General features: G+C 36.3%; 1 protein-coding gene across 1 annotated transcript in view; it reads left to right on the top strand.

Moving 5' to 3' along the window:
* The window catches only part of PUDP (pseudouridine 5'-phosphatase), a 60,351-nt gene that overhangs the window by 13,337 nt on the left and 21,882 nt on the right, over positions 1 to 25,132 (top strand). Inside the window, exons 2-3 of the mRNA XM_065741302.1 lie at positions 12,264 to 12,482; positions 20,012 to 20,241. Of these exons, the coding sequence (XP_065597374.1) occupies positions 12,264 to 12,482; positions 20,012 to 20,241 (449 nt within the window). The remainder of the gene's footprint in view (positions 1 to 12,263; positions 12,483 to 20,011; positions 20,242 to 25,132) is intronic.

The raw sequence follows: 25,132 nt of genomic DNA, 5'->3' as shown, positions 1-25,132 counted from the left end.
ACATCCATGGTTGTTTTTCCATGTTTTTAACAAGCGGGAAGAAGTTAGGTTGAATGAATTTAAATGTTTTAAGATTTTATACTAGTTTACAGTTATAATGCACCAAAAAATGTCATAATGCCGGCTCAGTTCTGTGCAAAAACAGGACATCAAAGGAGAATCTATTCTCATTCATGTCCTCTCTGCTAGGAAATGCTATTCTAGAAAAGATTTAAAACCTAAAATATTTTATGTGGAAGTTGAGACTTATCCAGTACATCCACATTTTGGTACCTGATGTGTGCCAAATTTGAAGTCTCTCTGTAGACACTTCTGCTAAAATAGAATTATTTTTGTGTGCAGTGGAGGCAGATTGATGCCTTTTTTTTCCCTCCAAAATTGAGATCTCTGAAGTGACTTCAGACTGAACTGGTTTTAATCCATCTCACAGGTATTTGCATTAGATATTTAGTTTTGAAATGTCTTCTTCATACCTTACAGGAACTGCATGCCTCACATTTGTTTTTGTTGTTCAGTCTTCCAAATCCGTCTGCATCTTCCATATTAAATACTAAGTATGATGGGAGGTAGAATTTGTGGACAGGCCATAATATAACCTAGCACATAATTTTCACAGCTGCAGCCTGGCTTAAAACAAGTTTTTCCACTTAAAAATGAGTAATATATTCACTATTGTTGTTAATATTTACTATTACCACCAGACAGACTTCATCGTATATATAGAGACTCTAAAGACTTTCAGCAAAATTTTGAATTTGTATTGGAAAGAAAACTGTTCAGCACGTTTCATCAGGCCATGGACTGTCTTGAGAATTAGTGTGTGAATATTCATGAAGAAAATAAATTTTATTAAATGATTGTTACTGCATTCTAAATTCTACAGGTGGCAATTTACTGGGGAGTATTCCTACAAAAGAATACTAATGCAGTTGAACTGCACTTGAGTAGCAGAAAGGCTTATTTTCGTAAGAATAGGAAAAGTTCCTCTTGTGATAAAAGCTATCTCAACACAGATAGTGAGAGAAGATATTGTTTGAGCTCGGAAAGCACAGAAACACAAAAGCATTTAGGTATCTATCAGTGGGTTTAGTGAGGCTTAATTGTTGAAAGCTTTTTGGCTAAGTATAAATTTTTGAAATTGACTTCATGTCAATTTTGAAGTACCTGATTATAGGCAAAAACTTTGGTAGTTCTGTAGTTCTTTTTATGGTGTTAGGAAACAAAAAAAGCTGATAAACCAGCAGTCACGACAGTCCACTATTTAACTTCACGTGGTCCTGCTGTAGGCTGGCTGCTGTCCTTGGAGTCTGTTAAGATACACCTCTTGTATACCAGGAGTCTGGAGAAAAGAAAGGGGGGAAACACTTGCTGTCGTTATGTAAGATTGCGGAGTAGTAATGGCCCTGGACGCCAATCCTCAGCCTCCCATGTATGAGACAACATTTGCAGTCTACGATTTCAGAGAGCCCTCTGACTTGTCTGGGTAAAATTCCATATTTATATGGTATTAGAAGTACCTTTAAGTGGTAGCTGTAGAATGATTTTGAGGTTTCATCTATGATTCTCAGGCAGTGATTTCAGCTTATGAAATGTAATTTTCAGTTTCCTCTCTCACACCTACCATATGATGTGCATTTGTTTGCTTTATTGTTGTTGCTGTTACTGCTTCTAGTTAAGGTTAGGAGTTCTTAGCAGTCTGCTTTTAGAGAGATAATATTGTCAGATCTTGCAGTATTTTTCAAACTTTCCCCTAGACTGTAGCCAGCCAAGATCAAATGTCCTCTCTTGGAAAATCAAGCACATTGATGATGTTTGGTTTTCTCTTATTAAATATTACCGCCACAGAGAAATTATCTATCAAGCTGGTTTACTTCAAGTTTTTTAGATATTTTTGAGCGGAAGGATTTACTTTATTAATCTGTAGTCCTTTACACATCCCTTGTGGCAGTATATTTTTGACACATTGCTGCAATTAGGTTTAGAGGCTACACAGGCAAAATATTTTTCTTTTCTATTAAAGTCACTCTGCCTTTTGAAGTGTTTCCACTATTTAGGAAATTGGCTTTTGGGGCAAGATTCCAGAGAGTGACTGAAAAAAAATGTAACACTGAAAGTCAAACATGTTGAATTCCCAACTCACTTGAGTCTTTATATATATGTACTTTTTCTGGGCATGTAAAACTTTCCTGATAATAAAGAAATTGGTATTTGGAGAGAACGTGGTGTGCTGAAGATAATTTTAATGCTTTTTTAAATTATTATTTTATTTTATGCTTGTAGAGAGGAATAACGTTTTCTGACTCTTTTCCCCTCTCCTTCAGACTCCTTTTTCCATTGTTTTCTGCTTCAGGGTGTGACTTAAACAAAAAATTTCTGGGATATTTGTTCAGGGAAGGTTATGTTATAGGTTTTCCTCGAGGAAGTATATCTTAATTAAGATTTATTTGATTTTTCTTCTGCTAACTTCAGTAACAGAGCAGCTCACTCTTTTTCTTTCATCTACCTTGCATAGTAGTTTATCCAGGTGCCTTGGAGCATCTCACTTCAAAGTTACTTCTAAAATCCTGTTTTGCATTCCTAAAGACAATACTGTGTATCAAGAAGAAGATTAAACCCCTTGGTGAAAGGCTGAGTTTGATGTAGACATGTTCTTCCAGGAGCTAGAAATTGCTCTTCTGGGTGAGTAGTCCTTGTATACTGCTGCCGTGTTATAGTTGTGCATATGCAAATGAGAGTGTAACTGTTTGTGACTTGTCACATACATCTTAAAAATCCATGCCTCTGAAGCTGTAGGTTTAGCCCTAACAAGCAAATGTGTGGGCACCATGTCAGCTGTTGTTTTTGTGGTCTTTTTATTTTTAAATTAAATCCTTAATGGCCTTCATGAATACCTAAGAGTGTATCAGATAGTTTCTGTGCATCAGTAGCTTTTCTACTTTTAAACTAATTGGTGTTGTCACATAGTTGATGCTTAATAAGTATAGTTTTAAAATGTTTTTTAATTAAGTCATATATATTGTCTGCTGTATCAAGTTGGGTTCCCTAGTTTGGTTGAACTAAAATGCAGGTTATCTTTTCTTTCTCATGTGCTTGTTGTATTGGTGGTATTTTTTTATTTTTATTTTTTACAGCTCCCTGTCAGGAAACTGTTTCCTTGGCTTATTCTCAAACTGTTGTGGGGTTTTTTGTTTGTTTTTGTTTTGTTTTGTTTTGTTTCAGTTCCCTGTGGCTTTATAAAGAAGGATAAGGTGCATATGTGAATACAAGATTGCATTAAAGTATCTGCTTTATTAATGCAAATTAAGAGCCTTTTGAATTTATACAAAAGCTTCTTCCCCACCCCAAAGAAATAAAATGTTTCCTTGCATACAAAATGAGAAATTGACTTCCTCTTTAGCTCCACAGAAGAATTCTCCCAGTAGGATAAGCCCAGAGGGGCAAATGTGTGATGCTTGTTTGGGCACAGTTCTATGCAGCTATTATTTTTTGGACACTAAACTTACTTTTCTTTTAAGCCTGTTAGCAATAACTTGTATTTGTGGTAAGATCTCTTGCATCAGAGATGGACAAGCAGACTGACAGTGCTTTAACTGAATTATCCAGTGGAAGTGTCTTTCCTTGGACTTAGTGACTAAGTAATCACTGCGTAGCACAATGGTATATCTTAGAGTGTACTTCTATTAATATTCCAGCACAACATAAGAAATAGATTTGCAAAAATTAAAGCTCCTAAGCAGGCTTCCTGCTCTCTACTAAAATGAATAATGGATGATTTCAATGATTTTTTTCTAAGTGCTAATCAAAAATATAATGATTTGCAAATCATTGCTTAAATCGGAGCAGTAATTTTAATTTTCAGCAATTATAGTCATTATATTTTCTTTATCTTTCAGAAATTACAGTTTATCAGTTATGTAAAATGGTTTACTGAATAAACTGCTCCTTTTGATTTTGAAGCAGCTATTACTTGGAGCTTGCTTATTTTAGTGTAGAATTTACCTACCTTAAGCTTTAAGTAACAATAAGATAAATTTATTAGTACTTATGAAAGTAGATCCAAAGTAGTCCACAGGTGTAAGACTTGAATGCTGTAGTAGAGTTTCATTTGACCATTTCCATGAGCCAGATTGCATTTGGATTCAGCCTGCCTGACTGGACATCAACACCTTGTACCTTGAAACTGAGGCATGGCTCAAAATGTTTAATTTAGCACACATAGAAATGGTGTTTCTTTCTGTGACGGTGACTGAAATGATTGCCTCTGTATGATGACAAATTTAGGTTTCATTTTTTCATAAGCAAGTTCATTTGGAGGCTATAGGGGAGAATAATATAGTGAAGAATAGAACATTCTTGTTACTTGTATCCTCAGGAGGCCCTCTTTGCTGAGGTGTTTCAACCCACAACCCTTTGTGTCCTTAAGTCAACTGCTCCAGGTTGATTTGGATTCACTGGCTAGTGCTCATCTACGTTTAAAAGTCAGCTGTTGCCTTTAAAAATCCTCTCCCTCCCCCACATCAGTTTGTGTGTGTGTTATATACACGCATAATATCAAACAAAAATCTCTTGAGACGTTAGAGAAGTAGGCTTAGATACTAGGGATAGATTGAAAGGCTAAAGCTCATTTTCTGGACTAGTGCTATGGTATTGTGCAGAAAGCAATTTCTGTTGCCTGTGTTTCTCATCCACCCTCTTGCTAAGCTGCTGTAAGTGATTCTGAGGACTGCTGTTAAACTGCTGTTTTCTTAATCTTTTAGCCATCACAAATAGTGGTAGTCTTGCATTTTTAATCTAATTCTCTCAGTGATGCAAAGATGAACAGAAAGGTCTTGGTCTGCAAGACAAATCACAAGATGTGTCTACTAAAGATTATTTAAAATAAAAATCTTAATTCTTCTTTCTCTTTTCATTGGTTGCTGTGCTATCTCAGGAGTTTTCATCTCTAAATCTTCAGTGGTTCTGGATGGTTTGAGCTCAGTTTTGCATTGTCCGACTTGTTCCAGTGTCAGTTGTACAATTGCTTGATGGTTTTTGCATTGTTTATGCTGCTTTTGGCTGTCTTGTTTGACTTCTGAAACCGTAAGGTTCAGATTCCAGCTGAAAGAAATGGTAAACGATAGAAAAATAATGGATTATACAACATGTTTATTCAGTGGAATAGACTTGCTGCTTCAGTGACTGACTTGTATAATACTTTAGAATTTTTTAATTTTTTAGTAATCTGCAATGTTAGTAATCTTAATTTTTTTAGATGAAACTTGTAATTGATAAACTTCTTCTGTGTAGTATCTTGAACTACTTTTTGGTTAAGGGAATGTTTCTTATTTCATTCTAAGTTCCATTGTATATGTGTCCCACTCTTTTTTTTTTCCTGCTTACCAAATTCACCAATAAGATCTTAAAAGATTTGTGGATACTTATTCTGGTTTTATCTTGGCAGTGACATTTCATAATCTCTGTTATAGTCCACATGTCATTTGGAAATGGTATTTCATATTCATATCCACAGCTATGTGGACTATTCAAGGACTGGTCCACCTTTATGATCAAACAAACCAAGTACATGCACTACTTGAGAGGAGAGGTATTGCAGAACAGTGGACTTGATGATGAATCACTTTAGAACACAGAGTCTTCCTGAGGGACATTTGTTCCCCAACCTTTGTGCAGTGCTGCAGCAACTGAGCTTCTGAGTCTCATAGACTTGATACAACTCAACTATTAGTGAGCTTATCAGCTGTACTTCTCATAGCCTGGAGAGGGAACAGGGCTGCGAGTTCGTGATTTTGCATATTGGTGTAGGTGAGCATGAAGCTTGGAGGACTATCGATTGAGTTTTGTATATGATAATTGACAAAGATGACAAAGTTAGTCTTTCTTTTGGATAATCTGTTTTGGATTTGCCATTACTATATTTATATCCAGTGTACTTTCCCAACTCTGTTGACATAATGGAAGAAAAAAAATAAAAACATCACATCAAGGTCTATTCTACCTTACATTCAGAAATGACAGAAAATATAAATATGCTTTTATTATTTCTATAACTCCGTGAGTAGAAGAACATCTAATGTACCCTTTTGAATGTTTATTTCCCCCACAATTTCAACAGCTGCACAGATTTGTTTGCAGGTTACCACTTGATAATGTGCTAATTGTCTTGAAGTTACAGAAAGCACAGTAAACACTTCCTCTTCTATAATTATATTATGGTTTGTAATTACATTTTGTGCCAGAAATGAACATTTGTATGGGTTCATACATTGTTGCATATCCTCTGGGGTTTAAAGGAACATTGTGAAATACTAATAGGAAAACAAAATCATAGTAATATGTGTGAATTCATTCAGTGTTGATGATGACAAAATCTCACAAGGCATTTTCATGTGTGGGCCAAAATCACTATAAGAATGACCAGTTATGTTTGAATTTACCTTAACTGAATACTGAAGACTATTCTCTTATGCACACAGGGAGAAATCTGCTTCATAACAATAGATATAATAAACTTTGTGTTGAAATTGACATTGGGAACTGTAGGCCAGTGAGCCTCATCTCTGTGCCTGGGAAGATTGTGGCGCGGATCCTCCTGGTTACCATATTAAGGCACATAAGAGATAAAAAAGTGATCTGAGACAGCCAACATGTTTTCACCAAGGGCAGATCTTGCCTGGCCAATCTGGTGGCCCTCTGTGATGGAGTGACCGCATTGGTAGACAGGGGAAGGGCGACGGATGTCATCTACCTGGACTGCTACAAAGCCTTTGTTATGGTCTCTCACCACACCCTTCTCTCTAAAATTGAGAGGTATGGATTTGAAGGATTAAGAACTGGTTGGCTGGTTGCAACTAAATGGTTGTGATCAGCGGTTCTGTGTCTGGATGGAGGCTGGTCATGAGTGGTGTCCCCCAAGGGGTCGGTCTTGGGACTGATGCTCTTCAAGGTCTTCATCAGTGACATAGACAGTGGAATCAAGTGCACCCTCAGCAAGTTTGTGCATGACACCAGGCTGAGCTGTGCAGTTGACAGATTTGAGGGAAGGGAAGCCATCCAGAAGGACCTTGACAGGCTGGAGAAGTGGGCCTGTGTGAACATGATGAGGTTCAACAAGACGAAGTGCAAGGTGCTGCACTTGGGCCAGGACAGTGCCAGGTATTTATACAGACCTGGGGAAGAACTCCTGGAGAGCAGCCCTGTGGAGGAGGACTTGGGGGTCTTGGTGGAAAGAAACTGGACATGAAACTGCAGTGCATACTTGCAGCCTGGAGGGCCAACTGTATCCTGGGCTACATTAAAAAAGGGGTGTCCAGGAGGGAGAGGGAGGTAATTGTTCCCCACTACTTAGCTCTTGTGAGTCCCCATCTAGAGTACTGCATCCAGACCTGGGGCCCCCAGCACAAGAAAGATGTAGAGCTCTTGGAACAGGTCTAGAGGAGGGCCACTAAAATGATCAGAGGTCTGGAGCACCTCTCCTGTGAGGGAAGGGTTGAGAGAACTGGTTGTGTTTAGCTTGGAGGTGAGAAGGCTCTGGGGAGACCTCACTGTGGCCTTCCAGTACTTGAAGGGAGCGTATAAACAGGTGGGGGAACAGCTGTTTACATGGGTTTATAATGATAGGACAAGGGGGAATGGTTTTGAACTAAGACGGGAGATTTAAGTTAGATGTTAGGAGGAAATTTTTCACTCAGAGGGTGGTGACGCCCTGGAACATGGTGCCCAGGGAGTTTGTGGATTACCCATCCTTGGGGGCATTCAAGCCAAGGCTGGATGTGGCTCTGGGCAGCCTGCTGTAGTGGCTGGGGACAATGCCCACAGCAGGGAGGTTGAAACTAGATTTTCTTTGAGGTCCTTCTCAACCCAGGGCATTCTATGAATTAAAATTTTCTCTTTACCTAGCAGGCTGTCTCTTCTTCATCAAAATAGTCATCTTGGAAATTTTAGATGGGATCTGATTTTGATCAGAACGTATTGAATTCATAGGATTAAAATTCTGTTTAGACTTATTAATCATAGGTATATTGCATCAAGGAAACTTGTTACAAAGATAATTTTTTTGCTTAGTCAAAAGCTGAGCAATCCAGTGTCCGTGTCATTCTTTTCACTTTATTTTTATGTTTTGTGATTGGCTTTTATACACTGTAAACAGCATTAGTGGGTCTGCCTGTGCTTTTTATGTAGAGCAGTTTTTATAAAAATGACTGCGAGATGATATGTGACAGTGAACTGTTGTTAATGGATGAACAGTAATCATACTGATGATGTCTGCATAAAAGATGCACCAAGAGATGAGAACTGGAAAGATTAAGAATATTTTGAAAGGCAGAAGACAATAAAGATGAAGTCAGTACATTTGCTGCAAAATTTAGGGGCTAAGAAATCTTGCTCTTTCTTTCTCCTGTTGGAACAGATCACATGTGTCCTGCTGTGTTCTCAATAAATACTCCTGATGTGAGCAAGCAGCTGGGGTCAGATTCACTTTCATAAACATGTGTTTATTAACATTTGGGATTCTGTGTGGCACCTGGCTAAGCCTTCAGCTGCTCTTGCAGTCTGGTGTGAGCCTCATCCAGATATTATTTAATATTGACTATATGGGTGTCTTGGACATATTAAGATACCACTAGACGCCTATATTTGAGTGCTTGAATTGAACTTCTAATTCCTCACAGTTTTATTTTGTTGATGTTTTATCTGCGTGCGTTAGATTTTTTTTATTGAAGATTTACAGTAGTTTGAAATTAAATACAGTCAGAAAACATAAACTCTGGTAAATCAGCTGTTGTTGTTTATTTCTTGTTACAGCTGGGGGAAAACAGTCTAGCTGTATGTGTGACTGCTCCTGACACCCATTGGTATGGTTAACCAGCAGTAAGGCAACTATCCATACCGTGCAAGTGTACTGTTAATTTACACCTCTGTCCCCTTCTCCTTCTCTCTGTCTACAGAACTGTAGGGTTGCCCACTGTCAGAATGATACGGTCATTAGAGATACCATGGCTCAAGTGTGGGGTACTCCAATGACTGTCTGATTAAAAACATCAGCATTACCAGTTCCTAGCTGCTGTGTCATTAGGATGTAATGAGCCCTGTCTTTGAACAGGGAAACATGAAAATACATGGAGCACTGTCTGGTGCTATAAAGTCAGAAAGCTCCAACCCCTAAGTGGGACTTAGGCTGGATCTGCAGCCAGAGAGCAAAACCTATGCTGTCTAATGGCCAAGGATGCCTCCACTGACATTTTTCTCCATGGACTGAATGAGACATGATCTTCTATGTAAAGACTGACTCTAGGTTATGATTATATTGCATGCTGATTGATAAGAGTTTGACTGAATCTGAAGAGTTCAGGTGACTGAGATCCATGTAACACAAAATTTTAGAAAGTCTGTGCAAATATAAGCTACGCTAAGAGCTACAAATTATATGTAATAACCTACAGTGATTGCTAATTATTTTATGCAATGGTAAATCTCTAATTGTAACCACAGTCCTGTGACCAACCCTTGGTCTGAGAAGAATCCCTAAAGAACCTGCTCGTCTTCCATATTGTCAGGTCACAACTGATAAGTTTTTTTGAAATCTCCCAGGCTTGAAGACTTGAATTTGTATTGGTATTTAGTATTTAGTTACTGCTGCATGCTTATAAGAGTGTATAGATTTTTCTTTCTTCAGTCAAAAGGATTGTATGTCCTTATCTGTTACACTTATACAAAAACTGTCTTTTCCAGTAGCAGACTTCTCAGATTCTGATTGGAGGTATGCTGTGTGTGTGAGGATGGTTGTAACTTATTTTTCCCAGATTTCATTTTTTTATTTCTGTGCTGTGTAGTGGCCCGTGTCTGTTGGAGCAAGTAAAATATAGAAAGGGAAGGAATGAAGGCTTTTTCTTTTTGATCATCTTATTTAAGTATTTGTGTTGCTTTGAGCACGAGTGAGACTAACTCACATTTAAATATATTTACTGATCATTTACGTATTGACCAGAGTTTGTCTTCTTTTTTTTAGTTATTACTTTTCCTCAAGAGAATTAAGTTCTAAGATGATACAAGTAGCATAATATTACATTATTTTAATACATCTGATGCAAAGTTGTTTACAAGTGCTCTTTGATTTACAAACTTCAGCATTATCTTACTTTTTTTTAATCTGTAATCTAGACATCTATAAGCATTTATTTAAGAAGAAAAGATTCTGTTCTCAAGTATAGTGTGTGATATTTAAATGCAGGAGGCTATTAATTTGAGTTGAGACATTCACTTTCAAACAGATTAATGAATTGTACAGATACAAAAAAATCGTGTCTTACAACTTGTTTTTTGAATTCCTTGTTTTGATTTATTTCTGCTTAGTTTGCTATATTGCTTAATAAGGTGAGGATTAATTTTCAGTTTCAATTTTCAACTTAGGGTCAACAGTTGAATCTGAGATGTACAAGAAAAATCAATGCATCTGAGAAATAGAAGGAAAGGAAAGAACTGTGAAAATTGAAGCATTTTGTTCTTAACTCACCTTCTCAGCTTTCTGAGAGTACTACCTGACAATGTAAAGCAAACAAGGTTTGTTTTTTTCTTCCTGGTGCTAGCCAGCTTATGACTTTTTAATGCCAAATTACTTGTGTTTCTTCTAATTCAGAATGATAGTGTGATATATTTGGTGCGTGTTTTATAACTCTCTAGGTTAATCATAACATTTTCCCATTAAGTGTGGTTGGTTGAAAAGCATTTGTAAGCAGTTGTACATGAGCTTTTATTATTTTTCTCTCATATTTGTGGAAAGTTTTTGTAAATGGTTTGCTACCCTGTTAAACAGCACAGACAGCTGCGTTGGTTCTCTTGGTGTTCCTTTGGCTCAGTGTCTTTTCTGGTTAGTGAAGGGAAAGATGAAGGGGATTTTTCTGTCAGGCAGCAGAGTATGTCTTCTGCACTGTTGTGTGGTCACATGATGATATTTTGCAGTGATGTTTCTCATTTGATTTTAGATCAGAACCATCTGCTGATCTCAGGACAAGCAAATTGCTTGGTTAAGCAGTAAGCATTTGTCAGACTGCAGAGGAAGGCCTCTGGGTATACTGTAGTCATAGGCTCTGCTGTCTTTCTTCAGTCCGTCTTTTTCATAGTATTCATGTTAAGTCTTATAATTTAAATGCTGTTGCTTACATACTAAATATCCAGAAAGTAAGGCAGGGTGCTCATTAATAATTTCAGTACCTTATTTTCCCAATAAAAATATTTTTTGCATAGCAAAAGATGCAGTGACAAGAGAAGTCCCTGATCTCTTTTAAACAAATTTCCTAAATGCAGCTACTTTGTTTCATTGCTAGTGTCTTTCATTGCTAAAGTGATAATAAGCAGACTTTTAGAGAAACAGAAGGGAAAAAAAAAAAAAAAAAAAACATGAGAAGGAAATTAAGGGGTGTTTAACAGCAGCAGCCTTTGTTTCAAAGGAGGCAACTCAGAGATAAGCAGTCTAGTTACTACTGTTCAGGATCTTTTCAAAAATTAAAACAAGAGTTGAAAGGACTTCACTTCCTCCATTTGGTGTTAAACTAAAAAAAGAAGGTCAATTACATTTAATGATTTATCTTATGGAGAAGACAGGAAGGATGGTATGCTGATATTTAATGAAAAATAATAGTAAGTTTTGAAACTGTAAACACTTTTCACTGGCAAAACTCAGCCTGAACCCCCCTGGAAATCCAAGAAATCCAAGTAGATGTGTTCTGCTCAAGTAATCACATGTAAATGCAGAGGTGCCAGCAGCACTACAATAATGACTGTAGTGTCTTTTGAAAGCACTCTGAAGCTTCCGTTCAAAGACACTCTTAAATAATTAATTTTTTATCCCAATTTACATGGAATATTTAATGACATCCCTGAGTGCCAGATTTCTTTCCCTTCTCTTCTTTCCCATTCAAGGAATAAAGCCAGTATTTTAATTAAATCATTGCTTGCTGATTTGTAATGTAAAGTGCCAATGGAAAAGAGTATTGATAGAAGAACAGGTCTAGATAGTTCTTTGTTGTAAAACTCAGTATCCTTTTCTGAATACAAAAGTGACAGCTTGAAAGACTTATATATCTCTGAAGTGATCTTAGAAGTCTGACTTCCTCTTGGTGAGCAAAGGGAGGCAGTATGCTTTCTTAGTCCTGGAAGATTGCTGTATGATTTTTTACACTATCCTGTTTGTTAAGACTGGTTTGTCAACTGACTGCGTGTATTTGTAATCTATTGGCTTTTTGTTTTTGTTTTTCTTTTTTTGTCAGATACTGAACGTCTCTATACCGTGGTGTTTGAAGAGATATGTGGGCGTTTTGGAAAGACCTATACCTGGGACATAAAATCAATGGTCATGGGTAAAAAAGCACTAGAAGGGGCACAAATTATTCGAGATGTTCTAGATCTTCCAATAACCAAAGAAGAGTTATTACATGAAAGTAAAATGAAACAGGAGAAGATATTCCACACAGCTGAATTGATGCCAGGTATGCTTCTATTTTGTATTTATAAACTGCTTGTATAACTGGGTAAATGGTAACCCAAGTAAATTTTTTTAACCTGATGTCAATAAAAGTTTCTCTTAGAGGCTCATAGAATCACAAGGTTGGAAAGGACCTACAAGATCATCTAGTCCAACCATCCACCTGTTATTGCTACTGTGTGCTACTAAACTGTATTTTGTAGCTCCTCATCCAGACACCTCTTGAACACTGCCAGGGACAGCAACTCCACCACCCCCCTGGGCAAGCCATTCCAGTGCCTGACCACTTCATGAGAGGAAAATTTTTTCGTTATGCCCAATCTCTAAACCTCCTCTGGTACAATTTGTGGCTGTTTCCTCAGGTCCTCTTTGTTGCCTGGGAGAAGAAGCCAATCACCTTCTCATCACAATCTCCCTTCAGGAAGTTGTAGAGTTCAGTGAGGTCTCCCCTGAGCCTTCTTTTCTCCGGACTAAACGATCCCAGCTCCCTCAGCTGTTCCTCATAAGACTCATGCTCCAGACCACTCACCAGTTTTGTTGCTCTGCTCTGAACACTTTTCAGGGCCTCAGTGTCTTTCTTATAGTGAGGGGCCCAAAAGTGAACACAGTACTCGAGGTGCTGCCTCATCAGTGCTGAGTACAGGGGAATGATCAACTCCCTGCTCCTCCTGACCTATTTCTAATGCAGTCCAGGATGCCGTTGGCCCTCTTGGCCACCTGGGCACACTGTCAGCTCATGTTCAACAGAGCATCACCCAACACCCTTAGGTCCTTTTCCTCTTCACAGTCATCCACCCACTCATCCCCTGTAGTGCTGCATGGAGTTACTGTGGCCAAAGTGCAGGACCCAGCACTTGGCCTTGTTGAACCTCATCCCATTCACCTCAGCCCAGTGATCCAGCTTATCTAGATCCCTCTGGAGGTCCTCCCTACCCTCAGGCAGATTGATGCAAGCTCCCAACTTGTTGTCATCTACAAAGTTACTGAGGGTATACTCAATCCTCTTATCCTCCTTAATAAGAGAGAAGCAATACTTAAAGCTAGGATTGCTGTTAACTTTTTGTGAAGAAGAAAATAAAAAAAAAGCACAGAGCAAATATCAATAACTTTTGGGGGAAAAAAAGGAACTGTGGGAGAAATGAACAAAGAAACATATACATATTAGAGTGAGATCACTACATATCAGTGAAACAATTATAGTTTTTGGGATTGTTTCCTCTTTTAATGTATGCTGGTTTTGTTCTGGCAGTTGCTACTGCATATGAATGATAATGTTTTAAATTTTAGATCCTTTTAATACCTAGTCTTACAAGGCATTAAGAGGTTAAGTGTAAAAATATGTGATGTGTTAAGACCAAATAAAAAGAAGCAAAAATAAATGATACAATTATCTTAGGTAACTAAATACTTGAATCTCTTGCACAGCCAGCTTATCTGCATGTCTCTGTCTTCCTTTTTATATGCAGGATTTTTGACATTGTGTCTTTCTTGTATATAGATCCACCTAAAACTGTAAGCCTAGTTAAACTCAATAGGAAAACAAAAACAATGGAGGGATTTGTTTCATTTTTCACATCAAACTTCTAAGACTAACTTAGCAGATATATCTCTTTCAAGACAAAGAATACACCTTAAGCACTGGAGGCTTGCAGGGCCAGGCTGAATGGGGCTTTGAGCAGTCTGGTCTAGTGGGGAGGAGTCCCTGCCTATAGCAGGGGGGGTTGGAACTAGATGATCTTAAAGGTCCCTTCCAACCCAAGCCATTCTATGGTTCTGTGAAGAATATATATTCATTTCTAACATGGACTTTCCCAGTAAGTATTGGAGAGTTTTTAGTTGTTATCTTTCATTCTGAAAGAATCTTAGGGTAAGCTAATTTTAATTTATTGCAGGAAAGAATTAACTCAAGACAGAGCTGACAAAATACCAGAGCTGCTAGTTTTGCTGCTTATCTAAATATTGCTGTCAGAATACTGACATTGTTATCTGCAATAGAAAAATACAAGGTTTCTGTTTGTGTAAATGCAGTATTGCTTGCCATTAAACAGATCACCAGAAGGAGTGACAAATGTAACAGAAGAAAAATATATACATTTGTATAGACATGTCATATATAGGTTACTGGGGCTTTACATAAACCTAGAATGTATACACAGCCAGAAAAATCTAACTCCAAGTTATGAAGCTGTCAGTAGGTACTATTATCATGTCAAAGTTAATGCCGTTCGTTCATACCTATCTTCATTTCTTTGGTTCAGTGTCATAACAAATCACAGGTGCTTGAAGATTATGTGGTAGTATGCTTTTTTCAGAAATTTTTCCCTCCTGGGTCATCTTTGTGATAACTGGGATTTCTTCCTTTGCAGTTCCTTTTCAGCCAATGCAGAATGTGAAGTGAAAACAGTCTTCCTGTTCAATTATGATTGACTGTCTCTTGTAGACTGAAGGAGGTATTTTCAAAGCTTAGTTTTCACACAGAATAAAGTGAGTCTTAAATTACAAGGAGAGAAGTAGTACAATTTCCAATGAGAACTTACTCTAGAGCTGTCTTTGCTGTTCTGTTTTGTTCTGTTTTTTTTTTTTTAGATCTTAACAGTTTTATTTAACCAGCATTCTAGTTTAGTTTTAGCTATTGTTTCCTTGATTAGTGTCTGTGCCTGTAACAGTTTAACAGACTTCCTACCATGTTTTCTTTTCCTCGCTATTATTGTTACAATGGTAAGAAACTGGTGAGTCCATGCTGGATTCTGTGAACCTGTAACTCTGGGAGATCTATGAATTAACTACTGCATATTGGGAACGATCATGTCTGTTTGGCTGATTTCGAACATTTGGCCTTTGCAGTAAGTCCTGAAGAGCTGGAACCCCAAAATACTTTTACCAGGAGGTCATAAATACAGTTGACAGAGGCTTTGATTTATGTAAAATTTAGCAGTTACATTTTTTCCCATGGCCTTACCTGTGTCAGAATGTCTAGACTAAATTATTGATTTGATGTACAAGGAGATGCTATGCCACCAGAAGAATCTTTGGTGCTCTTTAGAGAGAAATAAGATGAGAAAATAGAATTATTTGTTATAGCCAATTATTTTTCCAAGTTGAGGAGCAGGTTATGAGTTTCCATCTCTACTTCTGAAACCATTGAATAGATAATGTACCATTACAAATAGCTTTTTTAAGAAAATGGTATTTCAGAACAAAAAAGAAACAGATGGATATGAGAGACATTTTCACAGTCTCACGAGATTCATGGCAATTGCACCAAGTGCTGGATAGCCCCACCTCGGTTACTCTATCACTATCATAGCAGCAATGCTGAATCCACCTGAGGATAGAGAATGTGCAGATAATGAATAGCACTGTTCTGATGGGCTTCTAGCTATTGTAGCACATAAAAATATTTTAAAATCAGTTTGTGACTTAGGTGAACGGACAGCTTCTTATTGTTGTCAGTAAGATTTATTTTTCTCTTTAGGTGCCTTTTACATTTTGTTGCTGTTGATGTTTTTACTGAAATTGCTTTTAAGTTCTTAAAGGATTATTATTGAATTGGCTAAAAATCCAATCAACTTGACAAAGCTGTGAGTGGCAATGTTAGCTTTTCTTTGATTAAAAAGAGTGAAGAAATCTTGAAAAGCTTCAATTTGGGTATGATATTACATTTAACACAGTAATTGTAAATTATTTTGAAAAAGAAGAGCAGTCTTTCTAGACATAAACTATATTTATTTTTAAGTTTTCTATTTGTTCACAACTGGCCATAAATAATACAAGACAAGCATAGTTAATGTGTATAGTTAATTTAAGGAGCTTGTGAAGCATTTCTTTAGCTACTTTCAGAAGTAAATGTTTTTTAATGCCCACTGAAGCCTCACAGACTACTGCTTCTGTGTAATAACTAGTAGACTGGAGTATGAGTCTCTGAAGTGCCTTGTTTTTTTGTGACTCCAGAGGTCAGGTGTCCTTTGCACTCATGCTGTTAGTGTGAGTAGAGACTATCTCTGGCACAGTGAATGGGGAGCAACACTGTGATGTATTTGAAGAACAACTTCAATTGCCAAAAGTCAGCAAGAAGAGAGTGAAGTTGTACTTGTGCTCAGAATTTTCTGGCAAGTTATGTGAAGAAACTGCATGGTGACCTGTGTATCTCTTCCAACAAAAATTTCAGTGCACAAGGCAAAAATCTGTTGATCAAGGTTGTTCTCTGAAGAGAGTCTTTAGCCATGTTGTTTCTTCCACAAATTGTGCTACATCTCAGCTAAAAGACTTTTCAAGCATACTTATATGAGCATTGGCTACATAGTGTAAATAAACTCCAGAATTCAGGGGACTGCCTAACAGTTAAACCGTTAATTGGATGTCATTAGTACATAGATGGCACACAGAGATGAATGAGAGACAGGGTACATGGTTATGTTCATGAAAGAATTTGTCACTAACAATGCCACACTGTCTATTTGAGGCTTAATTTTGATGGTTTAGAGCTATCTTGTAAATTATACTATATTTACTTCTTGAAGTTCTAAACGTAGTGCATTCTTTTTGAAGGCTCCAGGAAGTTCTGTTAATTTTGTAGAGGCTTTTTCTTGCATAGTGTATGTTCATTTTTTTAGAATTGAAGTAGACGCTTAGAAAATACTGGGATTATCTGTGTAGACCTGGGATTTTGTGAATTCGTTCCTACACTGTTCCCTCTGTACACAGGCCAGCTGTATTCCTGAAGCTACAAGACTGCAGGATTTTGCCCATGCCAGTAAGACCAATAAAAACTTGATTTTCAGGTTAGGATGCTGGCAGAATTTAGTATTTGATTCTGTCTGGTGCTATAGTTATGGTTTCAAATGAATAGACTGTAGACAGAAGTATGATGAAAAGAAATCATTCACCGGGTGATCAGAAGATAGAATTAGAATTAGATGCTGAGGGCCACCAAGATGACAAAGGGGCTGGACCACTTCCCTTTGAGGAGAGGCTGAGAGCTAGGGCTATGTAGCATGGAGATCAGAATGGAGGGATCTGAGTTCCTGAACTTTTGCATTACTTGTTTGTATTGGTCACTGAAAGGGATAGTGTAACAATTATTTGAAGGGTGTTGTTGTTCAAAGTAAGTCTTCATTTTCTTAGTTGATCCAATGTGTTAGTCAGGTGATTTCAACTGACTAAAGAAAATGAAGAACACTTCGGGATACTAATTGGGGAATATTATTTCTTTATAAAAAAATTCATGTTGCCAAAAAATGTGTTACAACAAAAATGCTAATTGTTTCTTGAAAATATACCTGTAGTCTCAAGACTGTTAACTTCTTTCTGTTGGTTTAGGTTTTGGTTGTATTTATTCTTCTCCCAAAGTTTCTAACTTCATTGACATTTGTGAAAAATCTTTTTAAACATGCAGATGTTTAAATTTGATCCTTCTTTTCAGCTTACATATCTGAATTTAGTGTGCAACTCTTTTCACCTGATTTTTTTTAACAATAGTCATTGTTGAGTATCTATTACCCCAGAAAAATGGTAAGTTTGTGTGCCTCTTTTAAAGCTTAATATTTAAAGGGATAGAAGAAAAATACATTGTTTATCTTTTTGGTTATTTAAAATGAAGAGTATGTTTGGAAATAAATCATAACATTATAAGATCTTTGTTCCTTATATTATTACTTGAAGAAATTATGCTGTTTGGCCTGGATTGGTAACTGTGAATGTACCACATCAAGAAAGTCTTCCATAACTCATGCTGAAAAAACAGATAACCTTGTTTCTTTTGATCCAGTAGGAAGAGCAGAGGATGGTGCCAAGAAGCTTAGCAGCTAGGTCTCTCTGTGGTGGACGGGTTCTGATACCATACTTGTTAGCTACTGGTAAAGGAGTGCACAGGAGTTTTCATTATACTTCTTCAGAGCCATTGTGTTTTTGATTGGTTGTATCTGATGTAATTTCATTTGAATATTCTTTGTAAGTACAGGGGAATTTAGCAAAGAAGTGTATATCAATTGAAGCTTCTTCCAGATCTTCAAATCAGTTCTACATTTCCCTTTCTGCTGGCTTTCTCTGAAGAAGAAAAAAGGCATCAGGAAAATGATGAGAAGGATGTCTTCCTAATAAAGAACTATATGCAGAATTAATACAGTGACTATATTAGTAATTTAGTGTGGTGGAAAAAGGTCTAGAGATATATATTGGTGGGAATTGACTCAACCAATAGTAGATTTTTTTTTACAAAAAAAAAAAAACGAACCTTGAATGAAAATATTTTTAATTGCTACTGTCTTTAGCTTACCAAGTTATGCTAGGTATTCTCTTGTAGGCAATTTAGTGTTTTTTTTTTCCTGCAGAGTTAATTTTCCTACTTTCTCTCTCTATATTTTTTTTAATCCATTTAGCTGTTTTTACACATATTCAAGTAAAAATTTTAAAATTATATATTTTTATTAAAGTACATTTTCTGAGTAATGCAAATATTTGCTCTCTGAAGGTGTTATTAAAGCTGCATTCTAGCTCTCTTATAGGTATGCACGGCAAAAAGATAAGGTAAATCTAGGCACACACATTTATGCACTGAAATCGTGACCTGTGCTGAGGGAATATAGGAGAGAACCCTGAATAAATAACCTTTTATCAACAGTGCTTTTCTGTGGCTGGCTACCTCCAGTAGAACTGTAGAGTTAAATACACTGGTAGATGTGCTGAAGTTTTGATGCAGTAGGGCTGAAGATAATTAGCAATCTGAAGAGACGTATTGCTTGTTCAGAATGCTGCTATGAAGAAACATTGAAGCCTTTGCATTGGAAATTAAAAACTTGCACTGAATAACAAAACACATTTCCTTCTTACAGTGACTGCTGTGTTTTTTCCATTCTTGGCATTAACCTTCACTAGAAGATTGGAGCAGATTAAAATTTAAATCTATTGTGGTCAAGGTGTTCATTACTCTGGGTTCACATCATCAATAGATAAAGCTCTGGTATTAACAACTGTGATTGACAGCTCCATTTTTCTGCCCAGTTATTTTATCTAGTAATTGTAAAAGAGAAACTAAGGAAAAGAGACTCTGAGGTGCTGGTTTAAGCCAGTTGGATACCTGCTTCAGAAATTAAAGACTGTGCCAGTCAGTGAGAAGAGCATATTTCTTTGATATCTATTTATTTATTCTTTTTTCCAAGAACATAACACTAGATATGTTTGAAATAATAAATGTATATAAAGTTGAGGACGTTGTTGAGCAAGCTTCTTATGGACATATAGATACAATGGTGATGAACTTATTTTGGGTATTTTTTGAGAAAATCAGCATTTGATGATGGAATCATTATATACTTAGAGGAATATTCCTTGATTTTTGCATGGAGCAGGAACATTTCCAAATATAACAAGAATTCTCTTTGACACTAACCAATCAGAATAGGTTGTTACATTCAATTAGACAGTTTTTGAAATATTGCTAAGTATGTTTTAAATACACAAAAATATTAATACGTGTAACTGCAAATATGTGTATATAAATACAGAATAAAATGTACATATGTATTTGTCTTGCAGGGGTCAATAAACTGATCCAACATTTACACAAACACAACATACCCATAGCTGTTGCCACTAGCTCAGCTGAAGTGACATTTCAGATGAAAACAGCCAGACACAAAGACTTCTTCAATCTTTTCCATCATATTGTGCTGGGAGATGACCCTGAGGTGAAGAGTGGCAAGCCACATCCTGATGCATTTCTAGTTTGTGCGAAGAGATTTCACCCTCCTGCACCTCCAGAGAAGGTAAGAAGGGGAGGGAACAGATTACCTGAATAATTTTTCAATATTATAAATATTTCTATTGGGATTTAAAACAAACAAACATTTGAAAAATCAGTAATGTCTCTCTCTCTTTTTTTTTTTTTCAATGATGCTTATATTGTTTAAGTAAGAGGAAAATGCAATTCCTCTTCACTGCATAAAATGTTTGTAATGCAGATTACTCTGATTTAGTACTCTGCATAGGAAAGTTCAATTATTTTCCTCTCTGTATAAATCTTCAAGTATAACTTCACTACTTAAAGTTTAGAAACAGTAATTTAAATGTGGATCAGCTCGCTTTTCAAACCTTCCTGGCTGATTTACCTAAACATTGAAGATACTTCTTGATAAAGAGGCATATATATTTTTTCTAATCCATCTCCTTCCCCTTGCATTCTAAATCTCTTGAGAACATATTTCTTGTTTTCTGATTTAAGACTGGTAAGTTTGAAAATCGTTCCCTAGTAGCAATGTTTAGTTTCTCCTTCATATAAAACTTCGGAAACTTGATTTTGGAATAAAAATCTGTAGGGAGAATATCTCAAATATAAATTGATAGTGAAAGTATGTGTTCTTTTTATTTCAAATAAAATTGTAATTCTCCTGAAAATATTTTTTTCACTTCTTGTCTGAGTGAAACATAAATTCTGATGTTTTGGAGTTTCATTACTGCAGAAAAATGCATTGCATACTAATTTTTAAGGAACAACTTTAAGTGTTTTAGACTGTGATTACTGATTTCTCTATAGGTTTGTTGAGAAAAAAATGTGTATGCAAAGATATAAGAAATGATTAGCTAAGATTCTTCATCCTTTCATTCTCTTGTGTTTTCACCCAGAGTGGAAATGGTGTTTGTGTTGTCTATGAATGCAAAGTGAAATAAGTTGTAATGAATGTGCCATAATATGAACAGTGTTTACTAAACCTTTTTTTTTTTTTCCTGTTTGCATTCTGTATATGTGTATTAACTTTATTTCAAAAAGATACTCCAGTGTACTTAACCATTTGAACTGGTATTGTTTAGCTTGGAGAAGAGGAGCCTTAGGGGAGAACTTGTTGCTGTCTACATTTACCTGAAAGGAGGGTCTAGTTAGATGGGCCTCTTCTCCAGTGTAACTGGTGATTATAAGAGAGGTAATGGCTTTAAGTTGTACCAGGGAAGGTTCAGGTTGGATATTAGGAAAAAAAAATCTTCTAAGAAAGAATCATAATGCATTGGAACAGGCTGCCTGGGGAGGTGATGGAGTCACAATTATTGGAGGTTTTCAAGAAGAGGGTAGATGTGGCACTGAGGGGCATGGTTTAATGGGCATAGTGGTGATGGGTTAACAGCTGGTCTAGATGATCTTAGAATCATTAAGATTGGAAAAACCCTTTGCTTCTTCTATAAGTGTTCAGAACTCTCATGAAGAATCAGTGTGTTCTGTAAAAAAATAAAATAAAATAAAATAATTTAAATGTCTTAATTTAAAAGTACATTTCTTAGCATTTTATTCCATTTCAAATTAATTAACTGATCTAACAGTTACGTATAATGTCTGCATCAAATCTAGCAAGAGCTCATTAAGAATTTTCTAACTGCTTAAATGGTATTAGAAGTTAAGAGCCTCAGTGGACTTCTTATGTCACAGAAAAGAGAAGTACAAAGTAAAATTTTTGTAGATGCTTTTTCTTACAAAAGATGTGATGAAGGAGTAATATAAATTCAGGACATTCTGACTGTGTTTATTGGTCTATATTGTACAAGAATGCAGAGGGTTTAGAAGGCTGGTATTGCACTTAATGTGGCCATCATTACTGTGAGCTTCTGTAGAAAGAATGTCAAAAACAAAGTTTTATTTCTTATACTTTTTTTCTTTCTTCTTTGTTTCCCTCTATTGAACCATTTCTACTGTGTGCATATAGTATTTCAGTCATTATGGTTTTGAGATAAGAAGTTATTTTATTCGTGTTATTTTTGTTGTTATTTATGTATAGCTGGAAGTTTAATTTATTTAAAGTACTATAAATAAGACAGAGAAATTACAAAGGCTTGAACAGTCATTCTAGGCAATGCACTGAGCTGTAAATTAGAATCCCTGCTGTTTAAATCCTATATTTTAGTCATCATGTTGGCCCCTTTTCCATTTTGTAAATAAATAGACACACACTTCTGAGTGTTCACAATTCATGAATCAGCCATTTTATTTTAGAAGTAACAAAAGCATTGAAAGAAAAATGCATATTTTTCAACATAGTTCAAACATTCATAAATAGCTTTCTCTTCAGCCTTAGCACTAGTCTGTTCTTTGAATAGGCCTACATTACCAATTTTTCTTCAGCCAAAACACTCTTCCAAATATTTATTGATGCCATATAATGTAAGGGTCTAACCTTTTGTCTGGTTTGGACTGCACTGAATGAGGAGAAATTGTCTTGGACTAGTGTTTCAGTTATTTGGCTGGACTAGTTGTTGGGAGAAGAGCCACTAATATGGTGGAGTGGTGGCAGGGTGTGGAGCATATTACTAGCTGTCCCACATATTGGACGTGTCTGCTATAAATCAGTTTCAACGTACGCATGTTCAACTGTCTGATCTTCTTGGACCTTCAGTTTTTACCAGTTATTTTAGCTAGAAACTTGCTTTTTTTTTTTTCAGCGTTATAACCTGTGACCGTAATTAGTAAATCTGAATTTCAAAGCATTAGGCTTCAGTCAGTGGCACAGATGAGTGATGCTTGTACTATATCACCATTGTTCAAGATGTGAAGCAAATACATCATTGTACCAGCCACTTGCAGAGTGAAGAGGGATAAATGTTGTTTTAATATTCTTTCTTGCTGCTGGTACTTTTTTAGATGGAAGGAAGTGGTTTTTTTCTGTGGGTTTTTTTTGTTTGTTTGTTTGTTTTTTCCTTCTGGAGTCACTTGTCTAAACTGGTCATAGGTTAATTTGGATAAAGCTGTTATTGATTTAATTTGGATAAAGCTGTTACTGATTGGAACCAGTAAATACTGTGTTTTGCTCTCTCTCAGTGTCCCTGTTGTCCTTGATGCACAGTGGCCAAACTCCTTATGAAGCTTTTTGTGGCAGCACTGTCATTCTGTGTTGATGACACCAGTGCATGGGAGATAGCAGGTCTACTGAGTAACTGGTTCAGGGCTGTGAATCCATTCCTCTCTGCATAAGTGTGTGCAACCAGTCCTCCTGCATATATGCTCAGATTTACTACAAAAGCAGAGATTGTTCCATTGACAGGGTAAGGTTATGTATGACAGATTTTTACTGTTAGTTTGAGGAGAGTGACTGGGAGATGAATGAAGTATGCCACAGCATTTGTTTATTCATATTATTTCAGTTGTTCCATGCAGGAAGTAAATATAATTTGAAAAGATGTATCAGTTGACTTGAGATCAGGACATTTCTAGTTGCCTGCCTTCTAACCATGATGATGTGCTAAACGTATTAGGAGACTCCCCTTCTTGTTCTGTAGTTTCTTGAGAAGTGAGATTTTTCGTTTCTTCTGTTTCTCCAAAATTGCCCAGTCTGAACAGCTTGTGTCTATTTCTCAGGAACTAAATATCTCTTCTGATTACTTGTTTGCAAAGCATAATTGGAAAGTCCATCAAGACTTACCATCAAGAAATATTGACTCTATACATATTGTAGCAGAAATCTAGGACCATCATTTCCCTTCTAAAGCAAACCAGAGAAGAAGGTTGTCCCTGTCTTTTCCACTGAACAGAATATTTCCTCAAAAAAAAAAAAAAAAAAAAAAAAAAGCATAAAACAGAAAAACAGCCTCTTGATCACTATTTAAACAGACAATTCAGTCTTCTAGTTCTTGTGTTTCCCAGGCGAATGACCTAGTTACAACAGGGTATACCAACTGTTGTTTTCTCCAGAATGTTCTTGACCTCAACTTTTTTTCTATATTCATAAAGCTTTAATTGTTCTTGCTTTGCACTACATCTGAAGAATTACATTTACAGACTGCATTTGAGCAAGTTTACATTTTATTATTTAGAATGTGTTGTTGGCATTGCTCTAGAATTTTAACGATTATGGGACAATGCAAAATAATCAAGAGCATATCTTTAATATTTTTGGTTTTGTTATTATCTTTCTGTACTGGAGAAGCTGTTGTTTTCAAAATTTAGAGGTATAAACTATGAATAAATTATACCTTTTGAGCATATTCCCCAGCACTGTAAAAAGTAAATGTGTACAAGACTTGGAGACTAGAAATAGACACAAAATTAATCTTTTCACTTTTACCTTACATCAGGCTATTCCATGTTTCTTAGCTTAGCTATGAAGTTTGTAGCATGAACTTAGCTTTCAAGGTGCATTGTGGATTATCAGTGAATGAGATACAAGAGAAGTAACTAAATGCTAGCTAAAGAAGTTTTATTAATATAAATGATATGTTTGTAACAACTACTCCATCATTATTCATTTAATCTTAATATAGAAACACTGATGAAAGTTTCTCCATTAAAATTTATTCCTTCCTTGTTCTATTATTTGCTCAAGATAGGGGTGTAGTTTGTTATATTTCCTGTAATCTTTCAGAAACTGGCAATCACCCCATACTCAGACAAATCTACTGAAATCATCTCTGTTTTCTTCTATGTTCACAAACTGAGCACGTGGGATTTTTTTAATACTGTTCTTAAATGAACAGCATACAGTCACCATTCATTTTAATTTATATGGTGGAATAATTTGCTCATGCCTAATCAAATAGTATCACACAAGGAGAATTATAGCATCATAACTGCATGTTTCCAGAAATAATTTGGGAGGTCTCAAAGACTTTTTTTAGAGGCAAATTTAGATTTTCTTTCTATCTTTCAGGTTAGAGTGGGCAAAGCGTGACTGAGTAAAAACT

This window comes from Cyrtonyx montezumae, unplaced genomic scaffold (assembly GCF_038088225.1).
Source record: "Cyrtonyx montezumae isolate F1298 unplaced genomic scaffold, pur_monq_1.0 scaffold_3, whole genome shotgun sequence".
Lineage (NCBI taxonomy): Eukaryota > Metazoa > Chordata > Aves > Galliformes > Odontophoridae > Cyrtonyx > Cyrtonyx montezumae.
This window is presented reverse-complemented; position numbering and strand designations above follow the sequence as displayed.